At 55.4% G+C, this 25,431-nt stretch overlaps 2 protein-coding genes across 6 annotated transcripts in view; one reads left to right on the plus strand and one right to left on the minus strand.

Moving 5' to 3' along the window:
• The window catches only part of CBL (Cbl proto-oncogene), an 81,433-nt gene extending 63,488 nt beyond the window's left edge, over positions 1-17,945 (plus strand). For 3 of the 4 annotated variants that reach the window (XM_029957038.1, XM_029957039.1, XM_029957041.1), the window contains 5 exons: positions 279-370; positions 7,647-7,787; positions 8,379-8,479; positions 9,102-9,284; positions 10,210-17,945. In XM_029957038.1, the coding sequence (XP_029812898.1) occupies positions 279-370; positions 7,647-7,787; positions 8,379-8,479; positions 9,102-9,284; positions 10,210-10,481 (789 nt within the window). In that variant the 3' untranslated portion in view covers positions 10,482-17,945. The remainder of the gene's footprint in view (positions 1-278; positions 371-7,646; positions 7,788-8,378; positions 8,480-9,101; positions 9,285-10,209) is intronic. The other variant, XM_029957040.1, reaches the window with a different exon arrangement.
• A 181-nt stretch (positions 17,946-18,126) lies between these two features.
• Positions 18,127-25,400, minus strand: MCAM (melanoma cell adhesion molecule). Of its 2 annotated transcripts, XM_029957042.1 has the most exons (16): positions 25,310-25,400; positions 23,422-23,546; positions 23,123-23,330; positions 22,972-23,042; positions 22,806-22,893; positions 21,731-21,910; positions 21,505-21,626; positions 21,256-21,418; positions 21,049-21,167; positions 20,831-20,972; positions 20,542-20,663; positions 20,296-20,437; positions 20,129-20,200; positions 19,809-19,956; positions 19,416-19,533; positions 18,127-19,057 (listed from the first exon to the last, which is right to left on the minus strand). In XM_029957042.1, exons 1-16 carry the CDS (start codon positions 25,374-25,376, stop codon positions 19,028-19,030), a joined length of 1,917 nt encoding a protein of 638 aa, XP_029812902.1. In that variant the 5' UTR covers positions 25,377-25,400; the 3' UTR covers positions 18,127-19,027. The 2 variants fall into 2 exon arrangements, with proteins under 2 accessions (XP_029812902.1, XP_029812903.1); XM_029957043.1 differs by lacking the exon at positions 19,416-19,533.
• Between the last annotated feature and the right edge of the window lie 31 nt (positions 25,401-25,431).

Here is a 25,431-nt window from a genome sequence, read left to right on the forward strand (position 1 = left end):
GTATTTGTGTAGACATCCAGTTTCCTCAGATCTTCCAGAATTAAAACAAAAACGCCCGTCTCTTGGCTCTTTTTAGATCCCTGTCTTCCTAACCCTTACATTTAAGCTTTCTTCAGAGCCCGAAAGCAGCCCTCTTGTTTTGGTGGCACGTACTAACCCGTAAGCACGGCGTTGAGAGTCTGTGTCTGTATTTCAGTTCTTGTTCGTTTTAATAAGTTAAATAAGACCAGACAGTGAGCTGTGTTAAGAAGGTTCTTTTTTACCACTTTTCTTTCTAGAATATGAATAACAGCCCATCAGGCTCCGAGTGTGAGCACCCCAAAATCAAACCTTCCGCATCTGCCAACGCCATTTATTCTCTGGCTGCCAGGTAAGTACTAAAGCTGTATCTCGAAAGATAATTTTTTTTTTAACATTTATTTTTAAGAGAGACAGAGTGTGCGAGCAGGGGAGGGGCGGGGAGAGACGGAGACACAGAATCCAAAGTAGGCTCTGAACTCCGAGCTGTCAGCACACAGCCTGATGTGGGCCTCGAACTCACAAACTGTGAGATCATGACCTGAGCTAAAGCCAGATGCTCAACCGACTGAGCCACCCCGGTGCCCCTAATGCTGTATTTTCCCAGTGGAGTTGGTACTGTTAAAACCGCTCACTCATGGAATTTAGAAAACCCCCAGGGAGTATCAAGAAAATAAAAATTGATCTGTAGTTGTGTCAACTCAGAATTATTATATTCTCGGTTTTGGACTAAATTTTTTTTTCTGTGCATGTCCTCTGTCTTGCTGGGCTTAACAATTTTATTCATCTTTTCAAAGAAGCAGTTCCGGTTCTGTTTACTTTTATAAACAGTTCTTTTCTTAATTCTTAGGTGTCTGCTTTTTGTGTGGGTAAAAAGAAAACCGTATAAACTGTACCATCTTATTTATCAGCGCACAGTTCAGCGCGTCAAGTACATTCACTTCCCGCAGCCACTGCTGCCTCCATGCTCGTGGCTCTTCCTCTCGCCAGACGGGAGCTCTGTGCAGATGAGACAGTTGGCCCTGCCCTACCCCCCCCCCCCCCCCGCCCCCCCGGCCCCCGGCAGCCTCCGTTACACTTGATCTCTAGGATTTTGATCACTCTACCACCTGTCAGTGAGATCATGCAGTATTTGTCTTTTTGTGATTTGATTCATTTATCATAATGTCCTCCTTCATGTTGTAGAATATTGCAGAATTTCCTTCCTCTTTAAGGCTGAATAATATTCCAGTGGTGTGTGACACCCCCACCCCACCCGTGCCTCATCTGCAGGGGGTGCCTGAGACCGAGGACGGCACTGAAGCACGTGTATGCGGTTTTTTCCGTACACACATACGTGCGTACATACATACACGATGAGGTGCAATTTATAAGTTAGGCGCAGTAAGAGACGAACAACAGTAATCCCGAAACAGGACAGTTAGAACAGTACGTCTAATAAACGTGGGTGAATGTGGTGTTTCTCAGAGTACTGTACTGTCCTCCCCCTTCTCGGGGACGGGAGATGGTAAGAGGCCAGGTGACACGAGGCAGGGAGGCGAGCGACGGGTCACTGTGACGTCGTGTTAGGCCACTGCTGACCTTCTGACGGCGCATCAGGAGGAGGACTGCCTGCTTCCAGACGGCAGTGGACGGTGGGGAGGTAAAACCACACAAATGGCAGTGAAGGACGGCCGTCGCACCACAGGCTGCTTCTCCGTTCGCCGGTGGACGGACGCGCAGTTAATCTTTCTCATTCTGAGAGACAGAGACAGTGCGAGCAGGGAAGGGTCAGAGTGAGAGGGAGACACAGGATCTGAAGCAGGCTCCAGGCTCTGAGCTAGCTGTCAGCACAGAGCCCGACGCGGGGCTCGAACCCACGAACGTGAGATCATGACCTGAGCTGAAGTCGGACGCCTAACCGATGGAGCCCCCAGGCGCCCCTTTTAAATTTTTGTGAGACACCATTGTACCGTTTCCCGCAGCCGCTGCTGCACCATTTTACATCCCCACCAGCGTCTGCAAGGATCCCAGTTTCTCTGCATTCTTGCCAACACCTGTTATTTGGGGATTTTTGTTTGTTTGTTTTAGTACTCCTCCTAATGGGTGTAAGATGGTTTCTCATAATTTTGATTTGCATTTCCCTGATGATTAGGGTTGTTAAGCATCTTTTGATGTGTTTATTGATCATTCACATATCTACTTTGGAAAAGTGTTTATTTAAGGCATTTGCTCATTTTAAACTTTTTCACATTTGCTTATTCAGTTTGAGAGCAAGAGGACAAGCTTTGCAGGGGCTCGAGCCGTGAACACTGAGGTCTTGGCCTGAGCTGAAACCAGCTGAGCCTCCTAGGCATCTGCTTGTTTTTTAATTGGATTGTTTGTGCTTTTGTTGTCTGTATATCCTGGATGCTAATCCTTTATCAGATAACAATTCGAAAGTAACTCCCTGTGGGTTGCCATTTTATTGTGGATAGAGTTTTTCTTTTAAATTTTTATGAGGTGGGGCATCCAGCTGGCTCAGTCAGTGGAGCATGTAACTCTTGATTTCAGGGTTGTAGGTTTGACTCCCACATTGGGTGTAGAGATAACTTTAAAAAATTGAGGTCGGGGGATGCCTGGGTGGCTTAGTTAAGTGTCTGACTTCAGCTCAGGTCATGATCTCACAGTTTGTGAGTTCGAGCCCTGTGTTGGGCTCTGTGCTGACAGCTCAGAGCCTGGAGCCTGCTTCTGATTCTGTGTCTCCCTCTCTCTGACCCTCCCCTGCTCGTTCACGTGCTCGCTCGCTCGCTCTCTCTCTCTGTCAAAAATAAATAAAACAAAAAAAATTGGAGTTGGCGGGGGGCGGTGGAGGGGGGCGCCTGGGTGGCTCAGCCAGTTAAGCATCCAACTTCAGCTCAGGTCATGATCTCATGGTTTGTGAGTTCGAGCCCTGTGTTGGGCTTTGTGCTAACAGCTCAGAGCCTGGAGCCTGCTTCAGATTCTGTGTCTCCCTCTCTCTCTCTGTCCCTTCCCTGCTCACACTCTGTCTCTGTTCTCAAAATAAATGTTAAAAAAAAAAAAAATAAGTACAGTTACAAACTTTTGCTTTCTTATAGCACTTGAAGAATATTCCTTTGTAAACATTAGCTTTCAGGCTTAATGTTGCTTCTTTATGGGCAGTGTTCCTCTGCAGGACTGTTGGTATAAGACCTCTTTGTCTTTGGAGCCCAGCACTGTTACTAATAATGCTCCTACTTTTCTTTATTCTACTTAAGGTTCGTAGAGTTGATCGGTTTTGTGATCTAGTGTTTTAAAACATGTTTTAGAAAATTTTAAGCCACTCTTTCTTAAAATAGACTGAGCGCTGCCACCTCTTTCCCTCTCCCTCTGTGACCACAGTTACCCGAGTGTCCCACCTCTTGGCCGTGCCTCATCCATCTCTTCTGCTCTCTGCTGTGTTTTCCTTTCCTCTTTTTACTTTGATCTCAGTAGTTTCGACTCTGTTCCAGTCCTCTGATCTTCTTTTCTGCACCTTCTAAAGGCCCTAAATCCATGTGTTTTAAGGTTCTGGAATTCCACATGATTTTTAAAAATTTACTGATTCTCATTTTAATAAATTCTCCCATCTTCTGTTTGTTACTGAACACGTGAAGTGTAATCTTTGAAAGGCCATGCTTTAGCTCCAGCCGTGTCTCTCCAGGTTAGTGAGACACCCAGAGTGTCAGCTGAGCCCTTCAGGGAGCACTGTCTGCTCTCGGGGTCCACTGGCCTCCAGACCCGGGGCAGGGTTAGCCACAGCTCCGGGGAAGACTGGCAGAATTTCAGACCTACTTCTTCCCTGTGGACGAACCCTACTTCTCCAGGATTTCTGGCCTCCTGTGCCTTCGCCATCTTGGAACCCCAAATTTCTAGTCCCTTTGTCCCCGGCTTGTTCACACTGCCTTCACATCTCAAGTTCAGAACCTCTGTGTGGGGCTTACTTCATGGTAGACTCTTCTTAGGAGTCTCTTGAGCCTTGGCAGCTAGGCCGCTCTGCAGTGCCTCCTTTCTGTTCTATTTAGTCCTGCTGGTGTGGCTGTTTCGGGCAGCTGGATGGTGTTTGCTGCTTGGTCATGTCTGACGAGTAAAATGTACATATGTTTTAAATCAGAGTATAGTTTCATAATCCCCCTTTTATTAACCTTAGCCTTATATTTTGGGCGTTTCTCTCTGTCATTAAAAAAGTTAACACCCCGATGTTCATAGCAGCATTCTCAACAATAGCTGCAAACTAGGAAGAGAGCCTAAGTGTCCGTTGACTGATGAATGGATAAAAGATGTGCTAATATATATACAATGGAATATTACTCAGCCATCAAAAAGAGTGGGATCTTAAAATTTGCAACAATGTGGATGGAGGTAGAATGTATTACTGCTAAGCCAATCAGAGAAAGACAAATACCATATGATTTCACTTATATGTGGAACTTAAGAAACAAAGCAGGTGAACGTATTGGAAGGGGGGAGGTGTAAGAGGGGGGAGGGAAACACACCGCAAGAGACTCGCAGTGATAGAGAACAAAGTGAGGGTTGGTGGGGGACTCAGGCGCGGGTGGGCTGGATGGGTGATGGGCGTAAGGAGGGCACTTGTCGGGGCGCCGGGGGGTGGGGGGGCTCAGTCGGTTAAGCATCCGGCTTCGGCTCAGGTCATGATCTCACGGTTTGTGGGTTTGAGCCCCACTTTGGGCTCTGTGATGACAGCTAGCTCAGATCCTGGATTCTGTATCTCCCTCTCTGACCCTCCCCTGCTTGCACTGTCTCTCTCTTCTCTCAAAAATAAATAATAAAAAAACTTAAAAAGTAAAAAAGGAGGACACTTGTGATGAGCACTGGGTGTTATACGTAAGCAATGAATCACTGAAAAGTTTTTCCAAATTGTCGCTTTAATGATTATATAATATCATATAATGTAGCTAGCTATAACATTACATATTTAACCATTGCCCTGTTGGATATTTGTGTAAAACCTCTTACCATAATAAATTTGCTTCGTTGAATATCTTTACATAACCGGAAATACAGCCGAAGTAGAATCCCCAGGACAGGAGACTGGCAGTGTTCTGCAGTGTGTATTGCCAAGATCCTTAATGAGAAGGAAGTGCAGTTTTAAAATATTTTTATAGTAGTTAAAATTTTTTGCTTGCCCTTTTAATAACCTTTTTCTCTTTATGAAAGGAATACGCTCAAGAATATTTAGAAAGTAGAGATACGTGACCCTGAAGAAATGAAAGTCATCCATAACCTTACCACTTAGGGGCAGACAGGCATTAGCAATTTGACCATCTCCTCGTTGCGTGTCTTTGCGGGTGTGGAAGGCTGTCGTGCAGCTGTTTCTCACCAGGAGGACCTTGAACACCCTAGGATGTCATTGCATATTCTACTATGATGATTTTTCAGTTATTGCAAATGATTACAAAGCAGCAGAACTGACGGAATTAGAACCTTAGTGGGTAAAATAGATAAGAACAGACCTACTGTGGTAAAAGCAGGTAAGCCTCTGAGGCCCCAGCTCGGAACCTCTAAGGCGCCGTGGGACCCCGTTGGCTTCAGGTAATTGCTGCATGTGTGGCTCAAGTTTACTTGATTTAGTATGTTGTTATTTGACAGGTTATCACCTATTTTTTCAGTATCCAAGTAATGCTGTAGTGAATATTCTTGATTATTTCCTTAGGGGAAATTCTTAGAAATGGAATGGGTGAGCCTGAGTGTATGCCTATTTGGTTAAATATTTTTGCTGAATTACGGTCCAGAAAAATTGTACCAATTTCTTATTTCTTTTTCTTTTTTTATTTTTTTTAACATTTGTTTACTATTGAGAAACAGAAACAGAGCATGAGCAGGGGAGGGGCAGAGAGAGGGAGACACTCAGAATCTGAAGCGGCTCTAGGCTCCAGGCTCCGAGCTGTCAGCACAGAGCCCAGTGCGGGGCTCAACCCCACAGACTGTGAGATCAGGACCTGAGCCGAAGCCGGACGCTTAACCAACTGAGCCACCCAGGCGCCCCCCAATTTCTTATTTCGAAAACTATGTGAAACTACCATTTCCCCATATCTTCACCAATACTCGATATTGTTTCTTAATCTTGAAGGGTTTTTCCATCAACAACATACCTGAAAAGTTTCCAGCATAGGGTCAGGGCGACGGATTCTCACAGTGAACGTCCGTATGCCCTCCACCTGGGTGCACTCAGCATTTTTACACTCCCTTACACTTGTGTTTTGTTTTGTTTTGTTTGTAATTTACGTCCAGGTTAGCATATAGTGCAACAGTGATTTCAGGAGTAAATGCCTTAATGCCCTTCACCCATGTAGGCCATCCCCCCCACCCACACCCCCTCCAGAGACCCTCTGTTTGTTCTCTGTATTTAAGAGTCTCTTATGTTTTGTCCCCCTTCCCTGTTTTTATATTATTTATGCTTCCCTTACGTTCATCTGTTTTGTATCTTAAATTCCTCATCTGAGTGAAGTCATTTATTTGTCTTTCTCCGACTAATTACGCTCAGCATAATGCCCCCTAGTTCCATCTACTCTTTTTTTTTTTTTTTTAATCATCTCTACACCCAGCGTGGGGCTCAAACTCCAAGTCTGAGACTAAGAGTTACATGCTTCAGCAACTGAGCCAGCTAGGCACCTGTCTGTCTATACTTCTGTCCATCCATCAGTCTATCTTACTTTGTGGGTACATTTCAAAGCAAATTGTAGATCCTAATATGCTTCTACCACAGAACTTGAGCATGCAGCACACAGATCAAGTCATGTGTAGACAAAAAAATCCAGTTAGATTAATGGGACTGTCACTTTGTCTTTTGTGTGTGTGTAATACTGTGTTTTATAATAAGCGGCTCTTGCTTCTATAACTGGGAAAAAGAAACACGGAGTAAAGTTCAGACAAACCCAGTAGGTGCTCCCTGTTGAGTGGTTACGATGTGCAAAAAAAACAGGAACGGAGGAACTCCCGTTCGCAGCAGCACCTGTGCGTATGTCTTGTAGATTTGTTTTCCTCTTGTTTTTGTCCAGTTTCTTGGGTGGGGGGAGGGAGCAGAAGTTTTGATTCCAAAGCTACTAGGTGAGAGTTTTGGGTGTAACAGCAAGATCCCGGAAGCAGGAGTCAGAAGGCGGGAGGTCCCATCTCAGAATCGATGCTAACCTACCAAGGCCCTTGATCTCTCTTTATGTCAGAGTTTTGTTTTATAAAATGAGGAGTGAAGGTGCTTAAACTAGGACATAACCTGTGAGGAAGCTTTCAGTAAGCTGTATAGTCTTCGGAACCGTAGATGGATGTTAGAATTAGGATCTGGCGCACCGGCACAAGGTCACGGCCACTGCTCACTCCGTGCATGGTGAGGGAGAAACTGGCCCGCCAGCTCTTGGGCTGGGACCCCAGTTTATTTGGGGGACTAGACACTGTTCCCGTGTAGCCCGCCTCAGAAAAGCACAGCCGTGTCTGTGGTCAGATGAAAGTAAAACTGCGAGTCAGAGTGTTAGGTCCTAACGCACCTGTCGTGACCAGAACTAACAGTTCCCGGGTGGCATCCGTTTTGCCCTGTCCGATGGGAGTCGCGGCCTGCCTTGAAGCACTCATTTCACAGCTTGTTTTCATTTTCTTCTTCTGTCGTCTTCCTCTTCCAGGCCTCTTCCCGTGCCGAAGCTGCCCCCCGGGGAGCAGGGTGGGAGTGAGGAGGACACGGAGTACATGACCCCCTCCTCCAGGCCTCTGGGGCTTCCAAAGCCGGATGGGAAACGGCCTCTGGACGCGACCCAGAGTTCACGGTACGTTCACAACGGTCTTCTCTGGGGATTCAGTTGACACCACTCGCCTGCCCAGCTGCTCCCTACGCGGTGTTACCCAGCCAGAGGGAGAGCAGGACGGCGTGTGGAGCCTGCGTACCCGGGCTTGGCCCCTCGCGACTAGAAGCAGCTCCACTTCTGCTCCTCACGGTCATAGTAGTTTCGAAACCGCACATCCATGGTGCGTCGTAAGAGTCGATCTTGCGCCATTTGTTAATGGTCCTGGCAAAAGGAAAATGCTATCGTGATAGACTCAGGGTCTAGGGTCCTGAAGAATAGATGAGGCTTAAATTTTTTTATGTTTTTTATTTGTTTTTGAGACACAGCGCAAGCAGGGGAGGGTCAGAGAGAGAGGGAGACACAGAACCGGCAGACAGGCTCCAGGCTCTGAGCTAGCTGTCAGCACAGAGCCCGATGCGGGGCTTGAACCCACAAACGTGAGATCATGACCTGAGCTGAAGTCAGACACTCAACTGACTGAGCCTCCCAGGCGCCCCTAGACAAGGCTTAATAAGTTTTCAGTTAACAGAGTTCTACTTCTGAAGATCATATGCTACTTTCCTTCTGGTTCAGAGCGTGTGATTGTGACCAGCAGATTGATAGCTCTACATATGAAGCGATGTATAACGTTCCGGCCCAGGCGGCCTTGGCTGTCACGGAGGGCAGCACCTTTGGTGAGTTGCCGTTCTGCTTCTTTGAAAATCCTGGATGTGCCATTGGGCTGAGCCTTTCCTGTGTGCCTGTTTGAGACAGCTTGCTTCTAAGCAGAATCTTCTTTTAAATAATCTTCTTTGCAAAATATCTTTGATCCGGGGGCAGTTAAACCCTCTCCTCTCTTTTACTTCCTGTTCACACAGCTAATTCTCTTTGTACTTTTTCATCCTTCCCGGGCCTGGAGACATTGGGTTCTATGGCCTGGGCCTGCAGTGCTGGCAGCTCCCTTTTATTTCCTTTGCTTTTTAGCATTGATGAAATTCTTTTGTGTGTGGGTGGTGAATACTCAATTCCCATATCAACTAGCTTACCAAGTTGAAAGTTCAAGAAGGCAGCACACACAGGCCCTTTGGCTGGTCTTCCGAGGTGGAACGCTGGTAGAGGCGTTGAATGAAGGCTGTAAAATGGCACTTGAGTCTTTGGCTTCAGCAGCTCCGAGGGGAGGGGAGCCTCTGCCACGGTCAGAAGAGCAGGGCTGCAATATCGGTGCCGCGTTTTCACCCCGGGGCTCCGGTGGCGGGCGGCCCGTGGCAGGTGCTCAGTGCACGCGGGCACGAGGTAACCGGGCGGACTGTTCTCCAGGCGACGGGAGCGTGGCCGCGGCGCCCGCCGGCACCGGGCCCGAGGAGGCCGAGAACGAGGAGGGCGGCTACGACGTGCCCAGGCCGCCCGTGCCCACGGCGCTGGCCCGGCGGACTCTCTCCGACATCTCCAACGCCAGCTCCTCGTTCGGCTGGCTGTCTCTGGAAGGCGACCCCGCCTCAGGTGAGTCTCCGGCCAGCGTGGGTTTGTGCTGAGCTGCTGCGTGGCCCCTGGTTCGCACAACAGAGGTGACTGCCCGGTGACAGTGATTTTGTCACAGGTGTTCGTCTCCCTTAGTCTCTGCGGGGGGACAGCTGGTTCCGGGTCTCCATTAGGAAGTTGAACTGTAGTCAGACTCTTTAGGATTCTGCCAGACTTAGAAATGAGGCTGCTCGGATTTCTGGTTCTTCTGAGTGTGACGCTGGAAAGGAAGCTTGATAGCTCGGAGCACGCATCCTTGCCTTCTGGGCCCAGGCCCCGTGGAAAGCAGGCGTGCTGGCTCTGGAAGCACACAGCGTGGGCTCTGGGCCAGACTGCACTTGGGCCTTGGCTGTCAGGGGCCGCCCTTGCACCTGTGGCTGCCTGGGAGGGCGGCAGCCCGGGTTGCTGTCGCTGTGGAAACTGAAGACCACACTCTGGACAGCTGGCCAGAAAGCCACATCCAGTGGCCCAGACAGGTGGTCGTCCCCCACCCGCCCAGCCTGGTTCAGCGCTGCTCCACTGCAGCTTGGGCTTATTTCTGTTTCCCCCTTTGGGAAGGAGAAGTTTAGTGTCTTCTCTGGCCCCGCCAGAAAGCTTGTTTTAAATATCCAGGCACTGCTGTATGTGAAGAGAGTTCAGCGTGACGCGGCGCAGGTGCCTGTGCTCAGGACGGCCGTGTTGCTGTCGGTGGAGCAGGCGCACGGTGTACTCAGGAGGCTGCTCCTGCCGTGAGGCGGCGGCGGCTTTGTGCTGAAACCCTGGAGCTGGTAAAGCCGGCCCTTTGAGAGCACAGGTCCGAGGTACCGTGCGTCAGTAATGCCTTGATCTCACCGTTGTTCCTGCCGCTGAGTGAGGATCCCTCCCTCCCCCCCAGATTTGCAAATATTTTCTTTCTGGTTTCTTCTAGACTTCACTGAGGGTTCCCAGGTTCCCGAAAGGCCTCCCAAACCGTTCCCTCGGAGAATCAACTCTGAACGAAAAGCAGGCAGCTGCCAGCAAGGCGGTGCCGCCCCCGCCCCCCCGCAGCTCTCCAGCGAGATCGAGAACCTCATGAGTCAGGGGTACTCCTACCAGGACATTCAGAAAGCTTTGGTCATTGCCCACAACAACATCGAAATGGCCAAAAACATCCTCCGGGAATTTGTTTCTATTTCTTCTCCCGCCCACGTCGCCACCTAGCAGCCCGTGCCCCGCTGCGGCATCAGAGGGCCAGCGAGCCGCCGCTCTCCCCGGAGCGGCCCCGGAAGGGCGGAGGCGTCCTCGGAGGCTTCACGGCCTCGTCTCGCCCTCGCTGTGGGGCTTCACGCCTGTGGTTCCAAGACTTCAAAGCAGTGGCATGAACATGGAGCAGCTAGTGTGCTTTATTATTTTATTTGTTTTGAGAGTGGATTCGAAGGTGCCCTTCAGTCCCCACTTTAGAGTGTGGATTCTTACTAAATGGTAGCCTGTGGGGGAGCAGTCCAGAGAGCAGTAGGGGAAGGGCTGCGCTGTGAATCCTCACGGGGGACTTAAGACTTCCCTGGGTAAGGGTGTGGTTGTGTGTCTGTCTGTGGTGGTGTGTGTCTTGTGATTATAAGATTAACCTGCTGTGTGTGTTGATCCCAGGCAGGGAATTAGCACAAGAGCTTCAGGAAGGAATCGTTTAAGGACTTGCATCTACTGTGGTTTCTCCCCGAGCCCCGTGCGCACTGCAGCGTCAACACTCCCGGCGGCTTGGGTGACCCTGTGCAGAGTGAAAGTCTTGTGTTTTTAGATCACCCTCCCTCTGTCCTTTGTCGCGCTTCCTCCTCCTCGGGGTCTGTCCTTGGCAGTGGGCTTGCCGTGACCAGACTTCCTGAAGCCGAGTGGCTTATGGGATGCTCCTGTGACGTGTGATGGTTGGGGGGGGGCGGTGCTGTTCGATCTAGCAGCTAACACTGGTCACTCCAAAGCACTGATTCTATAGGAACACTGACTGTTGAAAGAAGATGTTTTCATTATCCTAATTAGATAATGATGATTTGAGATAGAGGCCTTCAGACACATTCCGGGCCCTCCCCAGAAGACGGCTTCCTGGATGCCAGGTGTGTGACGGACCTAAGCTGCGGGTTTTTCTGCTTCATGGGAAGGGAAGGGCGTTTGTTTCCAGCATGGCTTTCTGGCCCGAATCCCACAAAACTTCTAGAAGCTTCATTCACATGCTCTTTGCCTTGTCGTCCATAAGATGCACAAAATAGTGAAGATCTCTCTGTTTGGTTTCTCTTCCCAGTGAGTTAGTTCCAGCTTGTACGGGTGTCTCCCCTTGAACAGGAGCCAGGAGATCCTGCTCCTCGCCCTGTAAGGAAAGGGGCTGAACCCCACGGTGGCCCAGCATTCTGCTGACAGCACCAGTCCCGCGTCGGTGCCCGCCGACAGCCGGCTTTCCTCCTGTGCCTCTGGCTGTGGGCATGTCTTCCCATCACCTCCGTCCTGCGTCCTCCAGTGACTGCGTTCTCCACGTGATTAGACCGCGCTCGGTGTCTACGTGACTTTACTGTGGTCAGAGACCTCGTGTGGGAAGCCCGGCAGTTGGCGTGATTGCCGGTCATAAAGAAGATTCAGGGTGCAGCGTGGGGCCCCCATTAGGGGCTCCCGGAGGGGCTGCAGGACGACCCCTGGAGTTGGGCTAGGTCTCTGTGCGGTCTCTGTGCCTCCCCAGCCAGGCGGGGCACCTCCCCCCACCACTTGTCAGAAGCACGCCTGCTCGTTGACAGATCTGCCCTCCTCAGAAATCTCAGTCCTGCTTTTGTCTTTAGATGCAGAATCTCTGTAGTCAGTTTTCTTTCCCATCTTGTCATCTGCGGAGCTCAAACCTTTTCTGACTCTTCTTTTGGCTCTCAGCTGTTCTGGACCTTCCCGCTTTATCCTCCTGCCTCCGGACGTTCAGGTTCCCAGGGAGGAAGGGGCAGGACTTCTTGCTGATGTGCCCTGGATCCCCAGGGTCTGCTCCACGTGGCGGGACACAGCCCAGCCCGCCGTCAGGTGTGGCTGGGAATTAGTGACCCAGCGTTTCCTCCGAAAAGCCAGTCAGGATAGTGTTTCGTTTGTGGCAACATTCAGTTTGTATTTTGTTTAAATGCTGAAGGCCGGGACAAAGAGCTAGAAAGAAGCGGCCGCATTTTCTGCGCCTGCCCACGCCCGCAGCTTCCTGTTGGCAGGTGTGCTGAGAGCCCAGAACACCGGTTCCGTGTGTCCAGAATCTTCAGGGATTGCGTCCTTGCTCGTAGAGGCTAAGGGCAAGTTCATCCTTTTGTTTCTAATCAGGCGAGGGCCCCTGTGGCTCGTGGGGTCGGCCCTGGCCCTGGCGTGTCCGATCCCCGAGTGGCAGACACAGGCTTCATTGACGGGCCTGGTCATCGGCCTGGCGGCTGGGTGTGTGCGGGCTGTCAAGGTTTTTAGACCGTTCTGTGAGGTTTTCTCTCCTGTCTCTGAGACAGACCTGGGTCCGCGCCTATCGCTGCCAAGGGAGCCTCACGGATGTGAGTTCAGGTGGAGGTTGGTCTCGAAGGGATTTCCAAAACTTTACTGTCCCTTTGCGGCAAAAACACCACCTTCCTCGTCCTCCGCTCGTGTGGCGGGTGTAACTCTTGGGCTCTGCTCTGAATTTAGAATCGCTCTTTCAGAAGTAGGCTTTGAGTTTTGCCATTTTGTGCAAACCCATCCCCCCCCCCCCAGCCTAATTACAAGTGGCTTCTTCTCTGCTGACTTGCCCGGTGGATGAGGTGAAAGTCACTTGGAGGTTTTCCTTTTTTCTCAAACACAGTAGGCCGTTCAGTCCAGTCCAGTCTCCTTCCCTCCTTTCCGGCTTGCTCTGTGCAGCCTGCTGCCCGCCGTGCTCCTTCCCGACGTGGGAACCCCTGCAGGCTCCGTCCTCTCCCTGCCTGTAAGATGGTAGCAGCTGGGGCGCCTTCTCGTCTCCGCGGCTCTCTGTCCAGTGTCATGTGACTGGTGACCTGCACCTGTGCGGCCGCCCCCCCCCCCCCCCCCCCCCCCCCCCCCCCCCGCACGCCCCGCCATCCGGGTCTCTCCCCATCCAGGCGGCGCCCGGGCCAGGATGGGGCCTCAGCTGCTTTGTGGGTTAGAATATTTGGAAGGGCGTTGCTATTCTTCATACTCAAAGTACTTACTTCCTCCGTAGAAGACTAGAGTGTAAGTGTTGGTCCAAACAGCAGGCCTACAAAGGAGGTTCTGTGGATTTGCTGTGCCAGAGGAGGGACTGCACAGCCCCTCAAGGCACCGCGCACAAGCCTGTCGTGGGTGGTCGGGGTGGTGTCGACACAGAACTTTCTCCTACCTCACCTCCTGCCGGGCAGGGTTCTAGACCGTCTTCCCAAACTCGGTCAGTCCCCCTTCCTGCCCTTGGCCTCGCTGCTGCCCAGGGGAGAGCGGCATTCTGACCGTTGGCCTGGCAGCTTACCAGTTAGTTTGTGGATTCAGCAGCCCTTCCCGGGCGATAGCCGTGTGCCGGGAGCACCGGCTCGGCACTCTCCCTGCCGCCCTTGGGGGCCCCCGATGCCAGCGGGCCGCACGAGGGCTGGCAGCCCGTCCCCAGAAGACTGTGCGGCTCTTAGTCGCAGCTCTTTTATGTGCACCTGTGTCTCCTTATGGCTCTTCCGTTAACCCATGCCGTCTTCCTGGAGCTTCGGTAGCATCGGGGAGACTCCTTGATGGAAGTCTCGTGGGCACCCACCGTCTTTGACGTGGTTCCGTGGACTGTTTGGTGGGTCAAGGGGAGCGTTGGCTCAGAGCCGCACAGTAGGGCAGTTCTGGGTTTAAGTGAGGCATCTGCCCGCAGTCCCGCTCCAGTCCAGTGCCTTCCTTGATCTTCCTGCTGAGCTGTTCGCGTCCCTAATTCCCCTGTGGAGTTTCCTTGTCCCCTGTGGGGGCCTATTCCCACTTCCCGCTCTCTTTGCAGCTAATTGTGTCTGAAAGGCTGAAGGTGTGGGAGAGGGTGGGTGCCTGGGGTTGGTCCTGGTCTTTAGCTGTTCGGTCTCACAAGAGCTAGGCAGCAAAATAGATGGGACTCAGTTCTCAGAAATGCCAGCCTTTTCCTCCTGTGCGACGGAGCTTGGGACCCTAGAATGTGGCATCAGAAGGCGCACACCCCCACTCTCCTATGGACTTTCAGGCCCTTAGAATTCGATCTGAAGTGACCCAGGTCCACACTCAGTGTTGCTGGGACCTACTTTGACCTCAGTGTACGTTCGTTGTCTCCCTTTAGAAGTGCGTACAGCCGCGTAGTGCGTGGGGAGGGGGCGCCGCGGAAGGAGACCGCAGTGTTGTGTCTTTGATTGTCCTGCTGAGGAATCCTTCGGACGTTGGAAACAGGTATGCAGGCTAAAGACGGGGGAACCCTAAGGACACAGGGTATTTCGTAGACCCCAGTATAACAAGGACAGTTGATTCTTGCACGGGGCTGGGCTGGGACCGTTGGACTTTGCACCTTGTCCTTTCTCCTGCTTATCAGGCACCGCCCCGAAATAGACAGCCCAGCCCCCAGGTCCAGGCTCTAGGGGTCACCGGGCGCAGCTTCCCGGGGCCTCTTGACTCACATTCTCAAGAAAGAACACGATCAGCCCAGCACATTGCCTGCTGTCTACCCCTGACCAGTCAGCCTTGGTGCGTGGGGGCGCAGGGGCGTGCCCCTGCGGGTGGCAGGTTGTGGGGAGAAGAAGCTATAGGCGGATGGACGCCCTGAAGACATTTTAGTAGTAAAACTGCTGTCATTCTAATGCCTTTTTTTTAAAGAGTAGAAATGTCGGCATGGGACCGCGTCTGGGATATTGAGGAAGCTCTTAGGTTTCACTTAGTTCAGGTTATTGTCATCTTTGTTTCTTCATTTCCTGTTTTAAGTCCCTTTATCAGTCTTGGCATCCAAGATTTCTCACCTCCTGCCTTAGGGCCGTTTCCTCCTGCTCCGGAGCTAGTCTGTTCTTACGTGACTTCTTTGCCTTCATTCAGTCTCAGGTGTTTGTTAGCCTTCTTTCATTTTATTTGGAGAGCAAATCACACGTCCCACTGTAGCCCCCCATGGACTTCTGGGCTCTCAAGTTTTAGCGCCGAAAATACATGCCTTCTGTGGGCCCGTGGCCCCTGCTCCCCTCCTCCTCGAACGGGGCTCGGGGGGCAGGTCGTGTTCCTGGGGACGCCTCCCGAGGCCCCTCAGAAGCGACTCCCTGGGGCCAGCAGGAACATACACGAGTTGGGACAGTTGCCAGGATGGAAATGAGACGTAGATTCTGGTTTGGAGGAGAGTTTTGACTGAGCGCTCTTTACGCCGGGAGCTCTGGGCTTCCCTGTCCACTTGATTTCTTTGTAGCCTTGTATCAAAACCTTTTTTTAATTTAATTTTTTTTATTCTTTATTTTTTGAAAAACTGCTTCTGCTTACCTAGTAAGTCTTTTGATCTTACCTCATCCTAGAGCCTGTCCGGTGTTCTTAAGGCATTTCACAATTACTTGTAACTTTTTTAAACTGTTGGAGTCGTTTGGAATACACAGATGTAACCTAGTAATCCAAAGATACACATCGCGGCAGGTGATGGAGGGTGGGCCGTGCGCCCTCACGTTTGGCGTCCCGGAGCAGAGGGCCACAGTGCCGGGCGCCTCGGTGTCCTCGGAAGTCTGGGTTGGTTTCCCAGGGTGTGCGGTGTTCTAGTTCTGAGCAGCAGCGCCCGAGTAAGAGGTGGGGGTCAGGGAGGAAGGGCAGGCTCCGATTAAGGCTCCCGTCTGAACACGGAAAGAACCTTCCCGAAGGTCCAGCTGTCGGCTGAGAGCAACAGCTGTCGGGAGAGCTCCCCGCCGCTCCCCCGGGTAGCGTGTGGGGCTGGAGAAGAACGCGGGTGCCGCTCCCTCTGCTCGCGCAGAGCCAAGGCCGAAAGCCAGCGGGCGGCCAAGCGGCTCAGCGGAGTTCTGACTGCCCAGCTCCACGTTCCTGACCTCCTGAGATGCGCGGGAGGGGCACCCCTGCCCTGCCTCTCGCGGGTCCCCTTTCCACGCCCGGACCAGACTGGGGGGCCAGGGGGGGAAGGGGGCTCAGCCCCACACCCCAGGCACCTCCTCGGGCCTCGCGCCGCGTCCCCGCCCAGTGCCCTAACGTACACACGTGTCCGGTCCCTCCTCCCTGCAGACCCCAGACCCTGCGGGGGGGGAGGTAGCCACGCTCATGGTCATCTTGAAAACGAAGAGGCAGAGAACTACCTCGGAGGGTGTAGACCATGTGTTTTCTCTTCCTTGGCGTCTCCCTGCTGCTGTCTGGGTGAGCCTGCAGGCACAGTGCCCGTGAGCGTGGGTGCCTCCCAACCCACCCGTCTCCGTGTCTTGGCCTTGACCTCCTGCTGCAATATGTGGTGGGGGCATGGCAGCTATGAGGTACTTCCTCCTCCATTTGCTTCTGGCTGTGGTGACTTGGGATTTTTAACCTTATATATCTTTTTCCTTTATTCAAAACAAAACAATTTTTAGCACACTGAAAAAAAAAAAAGCCAAACATTTTTGTGCCTTTCTAAGGCAGCACTGAAACTCAGGCTGCATTTTAGTACTTAATATGGAAATACCGGAGTCTCAGCTCCTCTACCTTGAGTGTTGGTCCTCACAGTCTGGGCGGGGGAGGGGGAGCGCTGTGTGTGGCTGCAGCGATGGCAGGTAGTGAGGTGCGCCAGGGGCCCTCCCCCTGCCTTGGTGCCCTGTCGGGAAGTTTCCCTGGGATGGTTTGGTTGTTGGGTCAGGATCAGGATTGGAGCTACTCCTGCCTCCAGCAAGGAGAGAGAGAGAGAGCGCGCGCTCCAGGAGCTCCAGGCACACTCTGGACCATGTCGAGTGTGCCAGCCCCCGGGCCTGTGGGTGGCTGCACGCAGGGTGTAGGACAGACTCTCCTGAGAACGGACGGGGTTGTGTCTTCGCTTGTTGCTGGATCCCGAACTGGCCTCCACCTCCCTCCTCTCCCTGAAGACCTGGCTTCCCTTTTACTGGAAGACTTCAGTCTTAAAGCATTAAGCAGCCAGTGCCCTCTGCCCAGCCGTGTTCCCCGGGGAAGGCAGCCGGGACCATGGCCGGGTCCTCAGTATCGTGGCCACGGTCACTTTCGGCAAAGAACAAAGGAAAAAAAGGTTTTCTATACATTTTTTTTCTCTTTCCCTTTCCAGTTCTTCTTGCCTTTAATCAAGAATCAGGAGAGAAACCGTTCTTTTGAAAGTCCTCCCTCTAGGATTTCGATGTTCTTGGCCCAGGTGGGGCTGAGAACTTGATGCGTTCTCCAGAACAGAGTCCCAATTTGTATATCAGTGTTAAAAATAAAAGCAAAACGAAAACTTAGAAATTTTTGTGGACTATTTTAAAAATGTGTCATTAATATAAAAAAATTTCTATTAGCAGTATTTAATCCTTCTCGCCTGTGAAGAATAAGACAGAAGGTAAATATTCTTACAGAGAAGAGCAGAGCTTTAAGATTGGTTTTCATTTGAAGTCCCTTTTGTTTTGCCAACGTATGAATGTTTAGAGGTCTGTTATACTAATGTTATTTATTAATTTTTTTCATTTCCATACACAGTTAACTAAAGAGCTTTTTCAAGCACCCATGTCTGTAAAAAAAAAAATATTTTTAAATAAAGTTTCTTTTGTCGTAGCAGACTGGAGTGCTTGCCCTTCGTGCGGGTGGGCGGCCCCCCGCGGCTCCCTCCACGCACGCCCGGCAGTTGGGGGCCGGGGGCTCGTCGTCCACGGTGGAGCGTGAGCCGTCTGCGCAGAAGCAGAGGGAGCCCCCAGGCTGCTGCGGTGCCCACGGTGCATAAAAAACGGGGTGAGCGCTCTGGACAGTTCAGCTTTATTTTTCTTGCATATATATATATATATCTATATATATACACACACACATACATATAAAGGAAATCTGCAAATTTATACACAACCTGACAAAAGCACACATATATACAGGCGCACCCCCCCCCCCCCCCCCCCAAAGTGCTCTAGCCAGGCCGGCTTCTCGTCCCTAAGTACCATTCTCCGATCAGGGCGGGACCTTCTCCCAGGGTCTAAGCCCATGAGCTGTTCGTAGAAGTTTGCTGGCACCAGTCATCGTGCAGGACGGTCTGGACCTCATCCCTGTCCCTTAACCCCCCTTTCCAGCCTTACGTGAGTGACGCCTTGAGAGGGCAGTGGGAGCCGGATTAATGCAGGGGGTTTGGGCACAAGCTGCTCAGCTTCCGTGCAGGGACAGCACACACCCGCCACGTGGAGGAGGAGTGACCCCAGTCCCGGCTTCTTCCCAGAGAAAGGGGGGGGGGGGTCACAAAAGGGCCTCCCGAGGCCGGCAGCTGCTTGTAATGAATGCGGGCTGCTCCCCAGCACCGGTGTGAGCAGCGTCACTTCAGTGACAAACTGAATGACCAGGCCAGCCTTTGGGGCAGGAAGCCAGCTCAAGATAAATAGGCGACCTCATCTGGCTGCTGGTAGAAAACAGGTATGTCCACCCCCAGTATGTATAGAGAGAGCACAGCCTGCTGGACCCTCCGTCCCTCCTGGGAGGAGCTGCACCAACCGAGTGAGACCTCGGGGACAGCTCCGCCCTTGGACGTGGGGGCTGCAGGCCAGCTGGAGGCCAGGGGGCCTTCTCGGCGGCCCGCGTCAGAGGCGTTGGCCATCATCCTGAGTGTTGGGAGGGAGAAGCAGGAAATGTTCTGGCCGGGAAGGGCACTCAGTGTGATTAGCAGGCTAGTGCCTCAGATCGATGTATTTCTCTCCCTGGAAATGAGAGGTGAGGTTAAGGGCAATGCAGGGGGACCGAGATGGAGTCCGGTGTGAGCACTCAAGGGAGGGGGGACTGAAGCCAAAGCGGATGGACGAGGCGTGGAGGGGGAGGGGGAAGGGGGCTGGTGGGCCTGGGCTCCAAACTGGACTGGCCCCACTGCACTCGGTGGCCTGAGGCCCAGCACTGTTCAGGAGAAGGCGGTGGTGACAGGGCCGAGCGCGCTCAGCCTGGGAGCTGCCCCTTCTCCACGGTCCCTCAGCGTCTCCCTGCCCACCTGGGACGGGTGTTAGGAGGGGACAGAGTGAGCGTTCAGGGGGACGAGAGCCGTCAGCCCCTGTGGCTGCCTCCTACCTGGTCTCCGGGAGCCCTCTGGTCACCGGCGCTGCCCTGCAGGAGGCCCGTCTCTTCTGGGAGCTTATCTGACTTAACTTCAACTACAAATTCGCTCTTACGAGACGGGGGCAGCGTGCTGGGAGGAGGGAGGGAGGCAAGAAGTCGGCAACTCGGGGGCAAGGAAAGGGAGGGTCGCTGGGAGACACTGGACTGGGTGACGGGCTCTCAGAGAGGGGAACCGGGCCGAGAGGGGGTGGGTGATGCGGGGCAACAGGGAGCACTCACAGCTGGCATCCCCCTCCTGCCCCTAAGGGGCGAGCAGGCCGGGACCGTGCCCGCGGAGGCGGCAAGCTGGGCGGCATGAAGGGGCAGGGACACGGCGCGGACACAGGGCGCGGGTGCCATGCTTACATCTCCTGCTTGCCCGACCGCCCGCACGGGAGCTTGCCCTTCTTGTAGAAGAAGTAGAGAACGGCACCCAGCACGGCCAGGGCCAGAAGGCACACGGTCACCGCCACGATGGCCACGCCCTTGCTTTCGGGCTCCGGCAGCTTCTTCTCTGTCCCACAGAGATGTTCCTGGTCACTCTGGGGCCCCAGGCGGCCACCCCTCCACCACTGCCTCACCCAGCCCAGGGCAGCCAGAAGACAGGCTGTGGGGCTCCCCAGGCAGGGGGCAGGCAGGATGAGGGGGCCCTGGCACAGCCGGTTCGGCCGGGACCGCTTGCTCACCTGTGGAGGTGCCGTTGGCTCTGGCGGGAGGACTGGTGGTGGAGGCGCTGGGGCCCGCGGTCCTGTTGGAGTCTGTGTACACGGACGGGAAGGTGGGTCAGGAAAAGCACAAGCTCGCCCTGTGCCCACCACGGCCCGCCACTCTGCGGGACGCACGAGGCCCGTACCCAGCTCCAGGAAAATGGTGGTGGTGTTTCTGCCCAGGGAGTTGGAGGCCACACACTCAGCACCCGTCTCCAACAGCTCTGGGGTCACGAGGACATTCAGGACACTCAGGACGCTCTGCGGGTCTTGGTCTTGTTCGTGTGCCTGTAGGGAAGGGGGCACAGCTCAGGGGGAGGGGGGGAGGGTGTCCAGTCACGGCGGCAGAGCCTGGCCTGGGGCAGGGACGCGGAGGAGGTGTGCCTGCTCACCATGCCGGCCACGCTCCAGGAGATGGAGGGCCGGGGATGCCCCGACGCTTCGCAGGACAGGTTCAACACCGTGTTCTCTTTCACCCACATCTTCCTCTCCCTCAGTGTCATCCACGGGGACCCTTAGGGAGGGAGGGGGACAGGTGTGGCAGTGAACTCCGCTAGCCTGCTTCCCCCTCCCCACCAGAGCATCCCGGGGCAGCAGGGGGGCTTTCTGTCCTCCAAGAGCTCGAACCCACCCAGCTCAGGGCAGCTTCTCGGCCGCCTGGTCCCTGCGCGGAGGCCTCACCAAACACGGCCACGTGGACCAGCCGAGTGCGGTTCAGGCCCGGGACGCCGGGCACGGAGGCCACGCAGCGGTAGCCTCCCGCCGCGTCTCGCCGCAGGTCGCGTAGCTGGAGCGTGGGCCCCTTCTGCAGCAGCTGGCCTGTCTGGGGGAGAGGGGTCGGCGGGTCACTCACGGCCGCACGACTCCCACGTCCCGCAGCCCCACGCCCGCCTGGGTACCTTTTCTCTCAGCCACTGGAACTCAAGGGCTTGGTTACTGTCCGCCTCGCAGGTCAGCGTGAGGCTGCCGCTCTCCTGGCTCTCGGGGGCTGCAGGGCTGACCCGGACATCAGACACGTCTGGGGACACAGCAAAGGCGTCAGCCCGGGCGAAATTCCCTCTTGGCCCTGCCGCCCGGTCCCCGCGTCCTGGGCCCGGGCCCCTCACAGTTGACCAGCAGCTCCTGTGGGTCGCTCAGCAGCGATTCCATGGTGTCCAGGTCCAGGCCCTGACACTGGTAGGTCCCACTGTGCTCCTTCCGGGCGGACTCCAAGACCAGGAGCCCATTGTCTTCGGTCACCTTCTCTTCCATCTCCTTCGTGCTGAGGTTCTGGGAGAGAACCGAGGGGTGAGCAGGGCGCCTCCACTCCAGCCGCCCCGCGGGCCGCGTGCACTGAGCGAGGGCGCCCTCTGCACCTGCTTGGTGATGGTGAAGTGGGGCGGGGGGTTGCCGTCAGCCAAGCACCTGACCTCCACGCGGTCCCCCTCCTTCAGCGTGCCCACGGGCTCCACTTCCAGCCACACTTTCTCCGCCGGGTCTGCACGGGCACAGGCGGCGGCCCTCAGCCCGGGAGCTGTCCCTGCACTGGGGAGCAGCCGGACTTTTCCGCCAGCCCCGGCCCAGGGCCCTCTGGGGACTCACAGAAAACCGGGACAATGACTTCCCTAGACTCCTTCATGTGGTTCCCACTGGGCAGCCGGTAGTTGAGCTCGCAGTAGAACTGGGCATCTTTGTCCTCCTTAACCAGCTGGGCCTTCAGGACACTCTGCAAGGTGTACAGACCACTCGACTCCACAATCTGGGACGACTGAATGTGAACCCCTGGGCAGGGAGAGAGGGGAGAAAGGCTCGGCCTCAGCCCCGCCTGCACCCCCACCCCCTGGTCACAGGGGCTGCCGGGGGAAGGGGGAGGCGCCCCTCGAGGGACCCCTGCCTCTGCAGAAGGCCAGGCCCAACGCGAGCCGTGAAGGTTCACCTCTGAAGTTTTCCTGTCCGTGCCACAGACAGGCGCGCGCACACACCAGGGCGCGTGCCGGGAACACAGTGGTAACTGACCACACCCCCCAGCAGGCACTGCAGGGGTCCCCCCACCGGGAAATGAAGGCCTGGCCCGACTACACCGTCCCCGTCCGTCAGAACCCGGGGCAGGGCCAAAACGATCTGGCACAGCTACGCTGACTGAGCATCAAAAGAAAACCGATCTGTAAGAACCACCGGGATGGGGGCTTCTCGGCCTCAGCGCTACCGGAGTGTCGGCCCAGATCATTCTTCGTGGGTGGGGCTGGCCCGTGCGCTGCAGGCCGTGGGGCAGGAACCCTCGGCCTCTGCCACCCCCCAGGTGCCACACCACCTCTCCATTCACGACAGCCAGACATCGCCGAGTGTCCTGGAGGGGCAAGTGCCAAACCACCCCTCTTTGAGAAACTCTGATTTAGAGAATAAAAAATTAAGAGTCTACGTGTTCCGAGATGTACTTACAGGTATACGGACACAGAAACTGGCTGGAAAGAACAGACACTAAACGGACAGCAGAGATTGCTTCTGGGAGGGAATGTGGGACAAGAAGGGAATTTTCCTTCCCTATTTTCTGGATCGTTAACATTCTCATGGAAATGTTTCCGGGCATCACTTGGGTACTTTAAAGAACCAAAGTCCGATGAAAGGCAAGGTGGGGGTGCCCTAAGCATGGCTCTCACGGGCTGAGGGCCACACTCACGTTTCTTCTCCTCCTTCAGGGGCCGCCCGTTCTTGTACCAGGTGACTTGAGGGATGGGGTACCCGTTTCTCCCCACACAGGTGGCGACCTGAGGAGGACAGGGCGTGAGTCTCCCTGCTGCTCGGGCCCCCCCCAGCACCCTCCTGGCCACCCAGGCCTAGCTCACCTCCGCAGGCTCCTCACTGTTGACCGAAATGCCCAAGGAATTGACCTGGATGGTGGGCTCCTCCGGGGCTTCTACAAGGGAAGGAGAGGAGGGCGTGGGGCCACCGCTCCCCAGGACCCACACTGCCCACGGGGCAGGGAGGGGCACTGACTGTAGACGTGGAGCTGGATGCGGTGCTCCTGGGACTGAGGGCGCTTGGCCTGGCATAGGAAGATGCGCTCGTCGTGGGGGGTGACGTGTGTCAGGGCCAGGGTAGTCCCTTTGTCCTGGAGGCTGAGGCGGTGCTCATACTCCCCGGGCTCACTCTGGCCCTGGCCTTTGCGCACGCGGAAGATGGGAGTCCGCTTCTCCTTGTGGATCTGAGGGGAGGTGACGGAGCGGAGAGGAAGGTCTGGGGCTGCGGGAAGGGGACAGCCTCCCGCCCTGCCACCCTCTCCACCACGCACTCACAGAAAACCAGTCCACGTGGCTGAAGTTGCCCTGGGAATGGGAGGGGCCGCACTTCAGAAGGGCTGTGCCGCCAACTTCCACCTCCAGGGACTCCGGGGTGGGGGGCTCTGCCTCTCCAGGCACACCTGGGGTGCACGAGGGGACACCCCAGCAGTGATGTCAGCTCCAGCTGCTCCCCACGGTCTCCCCTCACAGCCCGCTTCCTGGATGGCCCTGCCCTCCTGACCCTCGAGCGCTCTCCACCTGCTGCCTCAGGCCGCCCTGTCGCCCTGGTCAGGGGAGTGGAGTGGGGCGTCTCTGGCCATTGCCACAGCGACCACTGAGCACCAGGCACTTTCCAGACAAGGCTGGCAGAGGGGCAACCCAGGCTCTGGGCCAAGAGGAAGGCCCCTTTCCTTCCAGGCCCCCTCCACTCCCAGTGAGCTCAGAGTGTGGGAATGCAAGGCATGTACCAGGCTAGGGCACAGAGGCCCCTTTGTGTCCCCATACTGTGGGGAAGACATCACTACTCTGCCCCCCCTAAAAAAGCCCCTCCCCAAATTTCCCACCAGACACGGTGAGCCGACTCAGGCCAGAAGCTCCCATCTCACGCTCCCCCAAGAGGTCCCTCCGTGAACATCCCACACACTCAGGGAACCCCATCCTGGGAGTCTTCTGAACACGGAGGGGTCAGAATGTCCCCCAGGGGTCAGGGTGAGGGCCAGGCAGTGGGCAAGAGTGACGTCAGTGGTGCCAGCGTGCTGCCTGCCCTGTGAGGAGGTGATGTCACTCAATACCATCTGGCTGGCCTCAGCGATGCCTGGGTGGTTGCCCCGAGCTGGCGCCCAGACAAGGAGGGCAGATGGAGCGGTCTTCAGCCCAGAGCAGAAGCGGCGCGTCCCTGACTCCGTTTCCCCAGAGCGAGAGGAGCGGGCAGGGCGGGGCTAGATTGGCTGCAGCTGTGGAGCCCAATTTAGTCCTTTCCCCAGAAATACAGTCAGCCTAGGAGGCAGCAGCCCGGGGGACCCCAGGGACACTGTAGGCACTGGGCATGAGGCCAGCGAACTGGGTATTGCCTAGCCCTCCCCTTCCCCAGCCGGACAAGCGGCTGGGACCCGGGAAAGGGAGCCAAGAGAAACACGCGACTCCGCTGCTGGCCATACAAGGGCAGCGTGGACCCGGAGCGCCCGGCTCCCAGGCAGTTCCAGAGGAAAACTCCGTGGTGCAGGGGCGCTCTTCCCACCTGAATGCGCTCCCATTCCGGGACGCGTAACAAATCCGGGGCGCCTCCGCCCTGGGCACCCTCAATCCCTCGTTTCTGCCACCTGTGAACCCGTCACCGGGGCAGGCGCGAGGCGCCCCACGCCGCGCCCCTGCCCTCGCCAACGCCCTTGCTCGGGCGGGAGCCGCCGTCCCTCTTCCCCCCCCCCTCCCGCCCCCCGCACACCTCCAGCCTGGCTCGAAGCCCAGGCCAGAGGAGGCGTCGGGGCACCCCCTCCCGCTAAGCAAGCCGCCTTTTCCAGCAACAGGCGGGCGCAGAATTCGGGATTTGGGGATGCGCTCTAGCCGCGCCTCCCGCCGCCGCTCCAAACGCGCGGGCCCCCAGCGTGGGCACCTAAGGCAAAGCTCTCCCCGGCTCCCCCGAGAGGCTCGGCTCCACCCCTTCCCGCTCCGGGCAGCAGCCTCTCCCCCGCCTCCCCGGTCCTCCTCCCCGGAATACTCCAGGACCGAGGCTGCAAACTGGCCGCGAAGAAGAGTTGCACGCGCGCAAAAGGCGCGGGGAAGGAGGAGCGCACGGCGGAGCGCAAAGCCCCGACCCGCACCGCCGGTTCCGCTCCCCGGGCGCGCTCCGCCGAAGACCCCTGGCCCGGGCCGCTGGGGGGCGCGGGCCCCCTGAGAAGCCACTCACCAGCCGCGCGGCGACAGCAACAGCAGGCTGCGAGCAGGAGGGCACAGACGAGCCCGGACGACCCCATGCTTCCCGGCCGGAGGGCGAGCGCCTAGTGAGCAGCCGGCGGCGGCCGGGGGCTG

The sequence above is a fragment of the Suricata suricatta genome, chromosome 11 (genome assembly GCF_006229205.1).
Source record: "Suricata suricatta isolate VVHF042 chromosome 11, meerkat_22Aug2017_6uvM2_HiC, whole genome shotgun sequence".
NCBI classification, from domain to species: Eukaryota; Metazoa; Chordata; class Mammalia; order Carnivora; family Herpestidae; genus Suricata; species Suricata suricatta.

What these genes read in the sequence shown, in the direction of transcription:
- MCAM (XM_029957042.1), bottom strand. Translation starts at nt 25,376, where the DNA reads ATGGGGTCGTCCGGGCTCGTCTGTGCCCTCCTGCTCGCAGCCTGCTGT. An exon ending in AGTCATTGTCCCGGTTTTCT is followed by an intron (nt 21,627 to 21,730) that starts GTGAGTCCCCAG and finishes GTGCCCGTGCAG; the next exon opens with ACCCGGCGGAGAAAGTGTGG. An exon ending in AGAGGGCTCCCGGAGACCAG is followed by an intron (nt 19,058 to 19,415) that starts GTAGGAGGCAGC and finishes TCTCATTTCCAG; the next exon opens with GGAGAGAAATACATCGATCT.